The sequence below is a fragment of the Dermacentor andersoni genome, chromosome 8 (genome assembly GCF_023375885.2).
Source record: "Dermacentor andersoni chromosome 8, qqDerAnde1_hic_scaffold, whole genome shotgun sequence".
In the NCBI taxonomy this organism is placed as follows: Eukaryota; Metazoa; Arthropoda; class Arachnida; order Ixodida; family Ixodidae; genus Dermacentor; species Dermacentor andersoni.
Genome location: NC_092821.1, coordinates 98,224,296 through 98,238,305, shown reverse-complemented (window position 1 = coordinate 98,238,305; position 14,010 = coordinate 98,224,296). Strand labels below are relative to the sequence as shown.

At 41.5% G+C, this 14,010-nt stretch overlaps 1 protein-coding gene across 1 annotated transcript in view; it reads right to left on the bottom strand.

The window, feature by feature from the left end:
* The window catches only part of LOC129386524 (uncharacterized), a 127,203-nt gene extending 113,193 nt beyond the window's left edge, over positions 1 to 14,010 (bottom strand). The window contains exons 1-4 of the mRNA XM_072284106.1: positions 13,915 to 14,010; positions 13,430 to 13,531; positions 11,490 to 11,591; positions 8,580 to 8,681 (exon numbers count right to left, since the gene is read on the bottom strand). Coding sequence (XP_072140207.1) covers positions 8,580 to 8,681; positions 11,490 to 11,591; positions 13,430 to 13,531; positions 13,915 to 14,008 — 400 coding nt within the window. The 5' untranslated portion in view covers positions 14,009 to 14,010. The remainder of the gene's footprint in view (positions 1 to 8,579; positions 8,682 to 11,489; positions 11,592 to 13,429; positions 13,532 to 13,914) is intronic.

Below are 14,010 nucleotides of genomic sequence, written 5' to 3'. Positions count from 1 at the left end.
AGCAGCGTTAATATTAGGTGGGCATAACATTGTGCGAATCTGCGAATTTTTCTACTTCGTTAAGAGAATGGTATGGATTACTGAAGTAAAAGTGAGACAAATATTTCACTGTGTGTATTTCGGCACCATTTTTAGAACGCAGACTTTGCTCTTTAGCTTACATTTTTTTCTTTGTCATGATGGTAACTGTTGTGTTTCAGTCATTATAACGGGTGCATAGAAATCATAACAATACCACGTTTGCGACACAGATGAGAGAATATGATGCCACATAGAAAGATACGTTCGCATGAAAAATGGGAACGTATGGCAAGTGTTTGAAATGCTATACTCACGAACGCATTGCGCTGTGTCGCCGATGAGGACGCAGTCTTTCCCATCCTTCTTGCAATTTGCGGCTTGTGTCGCATCACATGGTTTTGCTGGCATGCCTGGAGCTAGTAAAGGAAACAAGAATTGCACATGTTTGCTATGGCCGCTGATAAAGCAGTGTTAATATTAGGTGGGCATAACATTGTGCGAATCTGCGAATTTTTCTACTTCGTTGTGAGAAAGTTATGGATTACTGAAGCAAAAGTGAGACAAAAATATCACTGTGTGTATTTTGGCACCATTTTTAGAACGCACACTTTGCTCTTTAGCTTACATTTTTTTCTTTGTCATGATGGTAACTGTTGTGTTTCAGTCATTATAACGGGTGCATAGAAATCATAACAATACCACGTTTGCGACACAGATGAGAGAGTATGATGCCACATAGAAAGATACGTTCGCATGAAAAATGGGAACCTATGGCAAGTGTTTGAAATGCTATACTCACGAACGCATTGCGCTTTGTCGCCGATGAGAACGCAGTCTTTCCCATCCTTCTTGCACTTTGCGGCTTGTGTCGCATCACATGGTTTTGCTGGCATGCCTGGAGCTAGTAAAGGAAAGAACAATTGCATATTTTTGCTATGGCCGCTAATAAAGCAGCGTTAATATTATGTGGGCATAACATTATGCGAATCTGCGAATTTTTCTACTTCGTTGAGAGAAAGTTATGGATTACTGAAGCTAAAGTGAGACAAAAATATCACTGTGTGTATTTTGGCACCATTTTTAGAACGCACACTTTGCTCTTTAGCTTACATTTTTTTCTTTGTCATGATGGTAACTGTTGTGTTTCAGTCATTATAACGTGTGCGTAGAAATCATAACAATACCACGTTTGCGACACAGATGAGAGAGTATGATGCCACATAGAAAGATACGTTCGCATGAAAAATGGGAACCTATGGCAAGTGTTTGAAATGCTATACTCACGAACGCATTGCGCTGTGTCGCCGATGAGAACGCAGTCTTTCCCATCCTTCTTGCAATTTGCGGCTTGTGTCGCATCACATGGTTTTGCTGGCATGCCTGGAGCTAGTAAAGGAAAGAGGAATTGCACATGTTTGCTATGGCCGCTGATAAAGTAGCGTTATTATTAGGTGGGCATAACATTGTGCGAATCTGCGAAATTTTCTACTTTGTTAAGAGAAGGTTATGGATTACTGAAGTAAAAGTGAGACAAAAATTTCACGGTGTGTATTTTGGCACCATTTCTAGAACGCGCACTTTGCTCTTTAGCTTACATTTTTTGCTTTGTCATGATGGTAACTGTTATGTTTCAGTCATTGTAACGGGTGCATAGAAATCATAACAATACCACGTTTGCGACACAGATGAGAGAATATGATGCCACATAGAAAGATACGTTCGCATGAAAAATGGGAACGTATGGCAAGTGTTTGAAATGCTATACTCACGAACGCATTGCGCTGTGTCGCCGATGAGAACGCAGTCTTTCCCATCCTTCTTGCAATTTGCGGCTTGTGTCGCATCACATGGTTTTGCTGGCATGCCTGGAGCTAGTAAAGGAAAGAAGAATTGCACATGTTTGCTATGGCCGCTGATAAAGTAGCGTTAATATTAGGTGGGCATAACATTGTGCGAATCTCCGAAATTTTCTACTTCGTTAAGAGAAAGTTATGGATTACTGAAGTAAAAGTGAGACAAAAATATCACTGTCTGTATTTTGGCACCACTTCTAGAACGCACACTTTGCTCTTTAGCTTACATTTTTTTCTTTGTCATGATGGTAACTGTTATGTTTCAGTCATTGTAACGGGTGCATAGAAATCATAACAATACCACGTTTGCGACACAGATGAGAGAATATGATGCCACATAGAAAGATACGTTCGCATGAAAAATGGGAACGTATGGCAAGTGTTTGAAATGCTATACTCACGAACGCATTGCGCTGTGTCGCCGATGAGAACGCAGTCTTTCCCATCCTTCTTGCAATTTGCGGCTTGTGTCGCATCACATGGTTTTGCTGGCATGCCTGGAGCTAGTAAAGGAAAGAAGAATTGCACATGTTTGCTATGGCCGCTGATAAAGTAGCGTTAATATTAGGTGGGCATAACATATTGCGAATCTCCGAAATTTTCTACTTCGTTAAGAGAAAGTTATGGATTACTGAAGTAAAAGTGAGACAAAAATATCACTGTCTGTATTTTGGCACCACTTCTAGAACGCACACTTTGCTCTTTAGCTTACATTTTTTTCTTTGTCATGATGGTAACTGTTATGTTTCAGTCATTGTAACGGGTGCATAGAAATCATAACAATACCACGTTTGCGACACAGATGAGAGAATATGATGCCACATAGAAAGATACGTTCGCATGAAAAATGGGAACCTATGGCAAGTGTTTGAAATGCTATACTCACGAACGCATTGCGCTGTGTCGCCGATGAGAACGCAGTCTTTCCCATCCTTCTTGCAATTTGCGGCTTGTGTCGCATCACATGGTTTTGCTGGCATGCCTGGAGCTAGTAAAGGAAAGAAGAATTGCACATGTTTGCTATGGCCGCTGATAAAGTAGCGTTATTATTAGGTGGGCATAACATTGTGCGAATCTGCGAAATTTTCTACTTTGTTAAGAGAAGGTTATGGATTACTGAAGTAAAAGTGAGACAAAAATTTCACGGTGTGTATTTTGGCACCATTTCTAGAACGCGCACTTTGCTCTTTAGCTTACATTTTTTGCTTTGTCATGATGGTAACTGTTATGTTTCAGTCATTGTAACGGGTGCATAGAAATCATAACAATACCACGTTTGCGACACAGATGAGAGAATATGATGCCACATAGAAAGATACGTTCGCATGAAAAATGGGAACGTATGGCAAGTGTTTGAAATGCTATACTCACGAACGCATTGCGCTGTGTCGCCGATGAGGACGCAGTCTTTCCCATCCTTCTTGCAATTTGCGGCTTGTGTCGCATCACATGGTTTTGCTGGCATGGCTGGAGCTAGTAAAGGAAAGAAGAATTGCACATGTTTGCTATGGCCGCTGATAAAGTAGCGTTATTATTAGGTGGGCATAACATTGTGCGAATCTGCGAAATTTTCTACTTGGTTAAGAGAAAGTTATGGATTACTGAAGTAAAAGTGAGACAAAAATATCACTGTCTGTATTTTGGCACCACTTCTAGAACGCACACTTTGCTCTTTAGCTTACATTTTTTTCTTTGTCATGATGGTAACTGTTATGTTTCAGTCATTATAACGTGTGCGTAGAAATCATACCAATACCACCTTTGCGACACAGATGAGAGAATATGATGCCACATAGAAAGATACGTTCGCATGAAAAATGGGAACCTATGGCAAGTGTTTGAAATGCTATACTCACGAACGCATTGCGCTGTGTCGCCGATGAGGACGCAGTCTTTCCCATCCTTCTTGCAATTTGCGGCTTGTGTCGCATCACATGGTTTTGCTGGCATGCCTGGAGCTAGTAAAGGAATGAAGAATTGCACATGTTTGCTATGGCCGCTGATAAAGTAGCGTTATTATTAGGTGGGCATAACATTGTGCGAATCTGCGAATTTTTCTACTTCGTTAAGAGAATGGTATGGATTACTGAAGTAAAAGTGAGACAAATATTTCACTGTGTGTATTTCGGCACCATTTTTAGAACGCAGACTTTGCCCTTTAGCTTACATTTTTTTCTTTGTCATGATGGTAACTGTTGTGTTTCAGTCATTATAACGGGTGCATAGAAATCATAACAATACCACGTTTGCGACACAGATGAGAGAATATGATGCCACATAGAAAGATACGTTGGCATGAAAAATGGGAACGTATGGCAAGTGTTTGAAATGCTATACTCACGAACGCATTGCGCTTTGTCGCCGATGAGGACGCAGTCTTTCCCATCCTTCTTGCAATTTGCGGCTTGTGTCGCATCACATGGTTTTGCTGGCATGCCTGGAGCTAGTAAAGGAAAGAAGAATTGCACATGTTTGCTATGGCCGCTGATAAAGCAGCGTTAATATTAGGTGGGCATAACATTGTGCGAATCTGCGAATTTTTCTACTTCGTTAAGAGAATGGTATGGATTACTGAAGTAAAAGTGAGACAAATATTTCACTGTGTGTATTTCGGCACCATTTTTAGAACGCAGACTTTGCCCTTTAGCTTACATTTTTTTCTTTGTCATGATGGTAACTGTTGTGTTTCAGTCATTATAACGGGTGCATAGAAATCATAACAATACCACGTTTGCGACACAGATGAGAGAATATGATGCCACATAGAAAGATACGTTGGCATGAAAAATGGGAACGTATGGCAAGTGTTTGAAATGCTATACTCACGAACGCATTGCGCTTTGTCGCCGATGAGGACGCAGTCTTTCCCATCCTTCTTGCAATTTGCGGCTTGTGTCGCATCACATGGTTTTGCTGGCATGCCTGGAGCTAGTAAAGGAAAGAAGAATTGCACATGTTTGCTATGGCCGCTGATAAAGCAGCGTTAATATTAGGTGGGCATAACATTGTGCGAATCTGCGAATTTTTCTACTTCGTTAAGAGAATGGTATGGATTACTGAAGTAAAAGTGAGACAAATATTTCACTGTGTGTATTTCGGCACCATTTTTAGAACGCAGACTTTGCCCTTTAGCTTACATTTTTTTCTTTGTCATGATGGTAACTGTTGTGTTTCAGTCATTATAACGGGTGCATAGAAATCATAACAATACCACGTTTGCGACACAGATGAGAGAATATGATGCCACATAGAAAGATACGTTGGCATGAAAAATGGGAACGTATGGCAAGTGTTTGAAATGCTATACTCACGAACGCATTGCGCTGTGTCGCCGATGAGAACGCAGTCTTTCCCATCCTTCTTGCACTTTGCGGCTTGTGTCGCATCACATGGTTTTGCTGGCATGCCTGGAGCTAGTAAAGGAAAGAACAATTGCATATTTTTGCTATGGCCGCTAATAAAGCAGCGTTAATATTATGTGGGCATAACATTATGCGAATCTGCGAATTTTTCTACTTCGTTGTGAGAAAGTTATGGATTACTGAAGCAAAAGTGAGACAAAAATATCACTGTGTGTATTTTGGCACCATTTTTAGAACGCACGCTTTGCTCTTTAGCTTACATTTTTTTCTTTGTCATGATGGTTACTGTTGTGTTTACGTCATTATAACGGGTGCATAGAAATCATAACAATACCACGTTTGCGACACAGATGAGAGAGTATGATGCCACATAGAAAGATACGTTCGCATGAAAAATGGGAACGTATGGCAAGTGTTTGAAATGCTATACTCACGAACGCATTGCGCTGTGTCGCCGATGAGAACGCAGTCTTTCCCATCCTTCTTGCACTTTGCGGCTTGTGTCGCATCACATGGTTTTGCTGGCATGCCTGGAGCTAGTAAAGGAAAGAACAATTGCACATGTTTGTTATGGCCGCTGATAAATCAGCGTTAATATTAGGTGGGCATAACATTGTGCGAATCTCCGAAATTTTCTACTTCGTTAAGAGAAAGTTATGGATTACTGAAGTAAAAGTGAGACAAAAATATCACTGTCTGTATTTTGGCACCACTTCTAGAACGCACACTTTGCTCTTTAGCTTACATTTTTTTCTTTGTCATGATGGTAGCTGTTATGTTTCAGTCATTGTAACGGGTGCATAGAAATCATAACAATACCACGTTTGCGACACAGATGAGAGAATATGATGCCACATAGAAAGATACGTTCGCATGAAAAATGGGAACGTATGGCAAGTGTTTGAAATGCTATACTCACGAACGCATTGCGCTGTGTCGCCGATGAGGACGCAGTCTTTCCCATCCTTCTTGCACTTTGCGGCTTGTGTCGCATCACATGGTTTTGCTGGCATGCCTGGAGCTAGTAAAGGAAAGAACAATTGCATATTTTTGCTATGGCCGCTAATAAAGCAGCGTTAATATTATGTGGGCATAAGATTATGCGAATCTGCGAATTTTTCTACTTCGTTGAGAGAAAGTTATGGATTACTGAAGCAAAAGTGAGACAAAAATATCACTGTGTGTATTTTGGCACCATTTTTAGAACGCACACTTTGCCCTTTAGCTTACATTTTTTTCTTTGTCATGATGGTAACTGTTGTGTTTCAGTCATTATACCGGGTGCATAGAAATCATAACAATACCACGTTTGCGAGACAGGTGAGAGAGTATGATGCCACATAGAAAGATACGTTCGCATGAAAAATGGGAACGTATGGCAAGTGTTTGAAATGCTATACTCACGAACGCATTGCGCTTTGTCGCCGATGAGGACGCAGTCTTTCCCATCCTTCTTGCAATTTGCGGCTTGTGTCGCATCACATGGTTTTGCTGGCATGCCTGGAGCTAGTAAAGGAAAGAAGAATTGCACATGTTTGCTATGGCCGCTGATAAAGCAGCGTTAATATTAGGTGGGCATAACATTGTGCGAATCTGCGAATTTTTCTACTTCGTTAAGAGAATGGTATGGATTACTGAAGTAAAAGTGAGACAAATATTTCACTGTGTGTATTTCGGCACCATTTTTAGAACGCAGACTTTGCCCTTTAGCTTACATTTTTTTCTTTGTCATGATGGTAACTGTTGTGTTTTGAGTCATTATAACGGGTGCATAGAAATCATAACAGTACCACGTTTCCGACACAGGTGAGACAGTATGATGCCACATAGAAAGATACGTTCGCATGAAAAATGGGAACGTATGGCAAGTGTTTGAAATGCTATACTCACGAACGCATTGCGCTGTGTCGCCGATGAGGACGCACTCTTTCCCATCCTTCTTGCAATTTGCGGCTTGTGTCGCATCACATGGTTTTGCTGGCATGCCTGGAGCTAGTAACGGAAAGAACAATTCACATGTTTGCTATGGCCGCTGATAAAGCAGCGTTAATATTAGGTGGGCACAACATTGTGCGAATCTGCGAAATTTTCTACTTTGTTAAGAGAAAGTTATGGATTACTGAAGTAAAAGTGAGACAACGATTTCACGGTGTGTATTTTCGCACCATTTCTAGAACGCACACTTTGCCCTTTAGCTTACATTTTTTTCTTTGTCATGATGGTAACTGTGGTGTTTCAGTCATTATAACGGGTGCATAGAAATCATAACAGTACCACGTTTCCGACACAGGTGAGACAGTATGATGCCACATAGAAAGATACGTTCGCATGAAAAATGGGAACGTATGGCAAGTGTTTGAAATGCTATACTCACGAACGCATTGCGCTGTGTCGCCGATGAGGACGCACTCTTTCCCATCCTTCTTGCAATTTGCGGCTTGTGTCGCATCACATGGTTTTGCTGGCATGCCTGGAGCTAGTAAAGGAAAGAACAATTCACATGTTTGCTATGGCCGCTGATAAAGCAGCGTTAATATTAGGTGGGCACAACATTGTGCGAATCTGCGAAATTTTCTACTTTGTTAAGAGAAAGTTATGGATTACTGAAGTAAAAGTGAGACAACAATTTCACGGTGTGTATTTTCGCACCATTTCTAGAACGCACACTTTGCCCTTTAGCTTACATTTTTTTCTTTGTCATGATGGTAACTGTTGTGTTTCAGTCATTATAACGGGTGCATAGAAATCATAACAGTACCACGTTTCCGACACAGGTGAGACAGTATGATGCCACATAGAAAGATACGTTCGCATGAAAAATGGGAACGTATGGCAAGTGTTTGAAATGCTATACTCACGAACGCATTGCGCTTTGTCGCCGATGAGGACGCACTCTTTCCCATCCTTCTTGCAATTTGCGGCTTGTGTCGCATCACATGGTTTTGCTGGCATGCCTGGAGCTAGTAACGGAAAGAACGATTGCACATTTTTGCTATGGCCGCTGATAAAGCAGCGTTAATATTATGTGGGCATAACATTGTGCGAATCTGCGAATTTTTCTACTTCGTTGAGAGAAAGTTATGGATTACTGAAGTAAAAGTGAGTCAAAAATATCACTGTGTGTGTTTTGGCACCATTTCTAGAACGCGCACTTTGCTCTTTAGCTTACATTTTTTTCTTTGTCATGATGGTAACTGTTGTGTTTCAGTCATTATAACGGGTGCATAGAAATCATAACAATACCACGTTTGCGACACAGATGAGAGAGTATGATGCCACATAGAAAGATACGTTCGCATGAAAAAGGGGAACGTATGGCAAGTGTTGGAAATGCTATACTCACGAACGCATTGTGCTGTGTCGCCGATGAGGACGCAGTCTTTCCCATCCTTCTTGCACTTGGCGGCTTGTGTCGCATCACATGGTTTTGCTGGCATGCCTGGAGCTAGTAAAGGAAAGAACGATTGCACATTTTTGCTATGGCCGCTGATAAAGCAGCGTTAATATTAGGTGGGCATAACATTGTGCGAATCTGCGAATTTTTCTACTTTGTTAAGAGAAAGTTATGGATTACTGAAGTAAAAGTGAGACAAAAATTTCACGGTGTGTATTTTCGCACCATTTCTAGAACGCACACTTTGCCCTTTAGCTTACATTTTTTTCTTTGTCATGATGGTAACTGTTGTGTTTCAGTCATTATACCGGGTGCACAGAAATCATAACAATACCACGCTTGCGACACAGGTGAGAGAGTATGATGCCACGTAGAAAGATACGTTCGCATGAAAAATGGGAACGTATGGCAAGTGTTTGAAATGCTGTACTCACGAACGCATTGCGCTTTGTCGCCGATGAGGACGCAGTCTTTCCCATCCTTCTTGCAATTTGCGGCTTGTGTCGCATCACATGGTTTTGCTGGCATGCCTGGAGCTGGTAAAGGAAAGAACGATTGCACATTTTTGCTATGGCCGCTGATAAAGCAGCGTTAATATTAGGTGGGCATAACATTGTGCGAATCTGCGAATTTTTCTACTTTGTTAAGAGAAAGTTATGGATTACTGAAGTAAAAGTGAGACAAAAATTTCACGGTGTGTATTTTCGCACCATTTCTAGAACGCACACTTTGCCCTTTAGCTTACATTTTTTTCTTTGTCATGATGGTAACTGTTGTGTTTCAGTCATTATACCGGGTGCATAGAAATCACAACAATACCACGCTTGCGACACAGGTGAGAGAGTATGATGCCACATAGAAAGATACGTTCGCATGAAAAATGGGAACGTATGGCAAGTGTTTGAAATGCTATACTCACGAACGCATTGCGCTTTGTCGCCGATGAGGACGCAGTCTTTCCCATCCTTCTTGCAATTTGCGGCTTGTGTCGCATCACATGGTTTTTCTGGCATGCCTGGAGCTAGTAAAGGAAAGAACAATTGCACATGTTTGCTATGGCCGCTGATAAAGCAGCGTTAATATTAGGTGGGCACAACATTGTGCGAATCTGCGAAATTTTCTACTTTGTTAAGAGAAAGTTATGGATTACTGAAGTAAAAGTGAGACAAAAATTTCACGGTGTGTATTTTCGCACCATTTCTAGAACGCGCACTTTGCCCGTTAGCTTACATTTTTTTCTTTGTCATGATGGTGAATGTGGTGTTTCAGTCATTATAACGGGTGCATAGAAATCATAACAATACCACGTTTGCGACACAGGTGAGAGAGTATGATGCCACATAGAAAGATACGTTCGCATGAAAAATGGGAACGTATGGCAAGTGTTTGAAATGCTATACTCACGAACGCATTGCGCTTTGTCGCCGATGAGGACGCAGTCTTTCCCATCCTTCTTGCAATTTGCGGCTTGTGTCGCATCACATGGTTTTGCTGGCATGCCTGGAGCTAGTAAAGGAAAGAAGAATTGCACATGTTTGCTATGGCCGCTGATAAAGCCGCGTTAATATTAGGTGGGCACAACATTGTGCGAATCTGCGAAATTTTCTACTTCGTTAAGAGGAAGTTATGGTTTACTGAAGTAAAAGTGAGACAAAAGCTTCACTGTGTGTATTTTGGCACCATTTTTAGAACGCGCACTTTGCCCGTTAGCTTACATTTTTTTCTTTGTCATGATGGTGAATGTGGTGTTTCAGTCATTATAACGGGTGCATAGAAATCATAACAATACCACGTTTGCGACACAGGTGAGAGAGTATGATGCCACATAGAAAGATACGTTCAATTGAAAAATGGGAACGTATGGCAAGTGTTTGAAATGCCATACTCACGAACGCATTGCGCTTTGTCGCCGATTAGGACGCAGTCTTTCCCATCCTTCTTGCAATTTGCGGCTTGTGTCGCATCACATGGTTTTGCTGGCATGCCTGGAGCTAGTAAAGGAAAGAAGAATTGCACATGTTTGCTATGGCCGCTGATAAAGCAGCGTTAATATTAGGTGGGCACAACATTGTGCGAATCTGCGAAATTTTCTACTTCGTTAAGAGGAAGTTATGGTTTACTGAAGTAAAAGTGAGACAAAAGCTTCACTGTGTGTATTTTGGCACCATTTTTAGAACGCGCACTTTGCCCGTTAGCTTACATTTTTTTCTTTGTCATGATGGTGAATGTGGTGTTTCAGTCATTATAACGGGTGCATAGAAATCATAACAATACCACGTTTGCGACACAGGTGAGAGAGTATGATGCCACATAGAAAGATACGTTCAATTGAAAAATGGGAACGTATGGCAAGTGTTTGAAATGCTATACTCACGAACGCATTGCGCTTTGTCGCCGATTAGGACGCAGTCTTTCCCATCCTTCTTGCAATTTGCGGCTTGTGTCGCATCACATGGTTTTGCTGGCATGCCTGGAGCTAGTAAAGGAAAGAAGAATTGCACATGTTTGCTATGGCCGCTGATAAAGCAGCGTTAATATTAGGTGGGCACAACATTGTGCGAATCTGCGAAATTTTCTACTTCGTTAAGAGGAAGTTATGGTTTACTGAAGTAAAAGTGAGACAAAAGCTTCACTGTGTGTATTTTGGCACCATTTTTAGAACGCGCACTTTGCCCGTTAGCTTACATTTTTTTCTTTGTCATGATGGTGAATGTGGTGTTTCAGTAATTATAACGGGTGCATAGAAATCATAACAATACCACGTTTGCGACACAGGTGAGAGAGTATGATGCCACATAGAAAGATACGTTCAATTGAAAAATGGGAATCTATGGCAAGTGTTTGAAATGCCATACTCACGAACGCATTGCGGTGTGTCGCCGATTAGGACGCAGTCTTTCCCATCTTTCTTGCAATTTGCGGCCTGTGTCGCATCACATCGTTTTGCTGGCATGCCGGGAGCTAGTAAAGGAAAGAACAATTGCACATGTTTGCTATGGCCGCTGATAAAGCCGCGTTAATATTAGGTGGGCATAACATTGTGCGAATCTGCGAAATTTTCTACTTCGTTAAGAGGAAGTTATGGTTTACTGAAGTAAAAGTGAGACAAAAGCTTCACTGTGTGTATTTTGGCACCATTTCTAGAACGCGCACTTTGCCCGTTAGCTTACATTTTTTTCTTTGTCATGATGGTGAACGTGGTGTTTCAGTCATTATAACGGGTGCATAGAAATCATAACAATACCACGTTTGCGACACAGGTGAGAGAGTATGATGCCACATAGAATGATACGTTCCCATGGAAAATGGGAATCTATGGCAAGTGTTTGAAATGCTATACTCACGAACGCATTGCGCTTTGTCGCCGATGAGGACGCAGTCTTTTCCATCCTTCTTGCAATTTGCGGCTTGTGTCGCATCACATGGTTTTGCTGGCATGCCTGGAGCTAGTAAAGGAAAGAACAATTGCACATGTTTGCTATGGCCGCTGATAAAGCAGCGTTAATATTAGGTGTGCATACCATTGTGCGAATCTGCGAATTTTTCTACTTCGTTAAGAGAATGGTATGGATTACTGAAGTAAAAGTGAGACAAATATTTCACTGTGTGTATTTTGGCACCATTTCTAGAACGCGCACTTTGCCCGTTAGCTTACATTTTTTTCTTTGTCATGATGGTGAATGTGGTGTTTCAGTCATTATAACGGGTGCATAGAAATCATAACAATACCACGTTTGCGACACAGGTGAGAGAGTATGATGCCACATAGAAAGATACGTTCGCATGAAAAATGGGAACCTATGGCAAGTGTTTGAAATGCTATACTCACGAACGCATTGCGCTGTGTCGCCGATGAGGACGCAGTCTTTCCCATCCTTCTTGCACTTAGCGGCTTGTGTCGCATCACATGGTTTTGCTGGCATGCCTGGAGCTAGCAAAGGAAAGAACAATTGCACATGTTTGCTATGGCCGCTGATAAAGCAGCGTTATTATTAGGTGGGCATAACATTGTGCGAATCTGCAAAATGTTCTACTTCGTTAAGAGAAAGTTATGATTTAGTGAAGTAAAAGTGAGACAAAAACTTCACTGTGTGTATTTTGGCACCATTTCTAGAACGCGCACTTTGCCCGTTAGCTTACATTTTTTTCTTTGTCATGATGGTGAATGTGGTGTTTCAGTCATTATAACGGGTGCATAGAAATCATAACAATACCACGTTTGCGACACAGGTGAGAGAGTATGATGCCACATAGAAAGATACGTTCGCATGAAAAATGGGAACCTATGGCAAGTGTTTGAAATGCTATACTCACGAACGCATTGCGCTGTGTCGCCGATGAGGACGCAGTCTTTCCCATCCTTCTTGCACTTAGCGGCTTGTGTCGCATCACATGGTTTTGCTGGCATGCCTGGAGCTAGCAAAGGAAAGAACAATTGCACATGTTTGCTATGGCCGCTGATAAAGCAGCGTTATTATTAGGTGGGCATAACATTGTGCGAATCTGCAAAATGTTCTACTTCGTTAAGAGAAAGTTATGATTTAGTGAAGTAAAAGTGAGACAAAAACTTCACTGTGTGTATTTTGGCACCATTTCTAGAACGCACACTTTGCCCTTTAGCTTACATTTTTTTCTTTGTCATGATGGTAACTGTTGTGTTTCAGTCATTATAACGGGTGCATAGAAATCATAACAGTACCACGTTTGCGACACAGGTGAGAGAGTTTGATGCCACATAGAAAGATACGTTCACATGAAAAATGGGAATCTATGGCAAGTGTTTGAAATGCCATACTCACGAACGCATTGCGGTGTGTCGCCGATTAGGACGCAGTCTTTCCCATCCTTCTTGCAATTTGCGGCTTGTGTCGCATCACATCGTTTTGCTGGCATGCCGGGAGCTAGTAAAGGAAAGAACAATTGCACATGTTTGCTATGGCCGCTGATAAAGCCGCGTTAATATTAGGTGGGCATAACTTTGTGCGAATCTGCGAAATTTTCTACTTCGTTAAGAGGAAGTTATGGTTTACTGAAGTAAAAGTGAGACAAAAGCTTCACTGTGTGTATTTTGGCACCATTTCTAGAACGCGCACTTTGCCCTTTAGCTTACATTTTTTTCTTTGTCATGATGGTGAATGTGGTGTTTCAGTCATTATAACGGGTGCATAGAAATCATAACCATACCACGTTTGCGACACAGGTGAGAGAGTATGATGCCACATAGAAAGATACGTTCGCATGAAAAATGGGAACCTATGGCAAGTGTTTACAATGCTATACTCACGAACGCATTGAGCTGTGTCGCCGATGAGGACGCAGTCTTTCCCATCCTTCTTGCAATTTGCGGCTTGTGTCGCATCACATGGTTTTGCTGGCATGC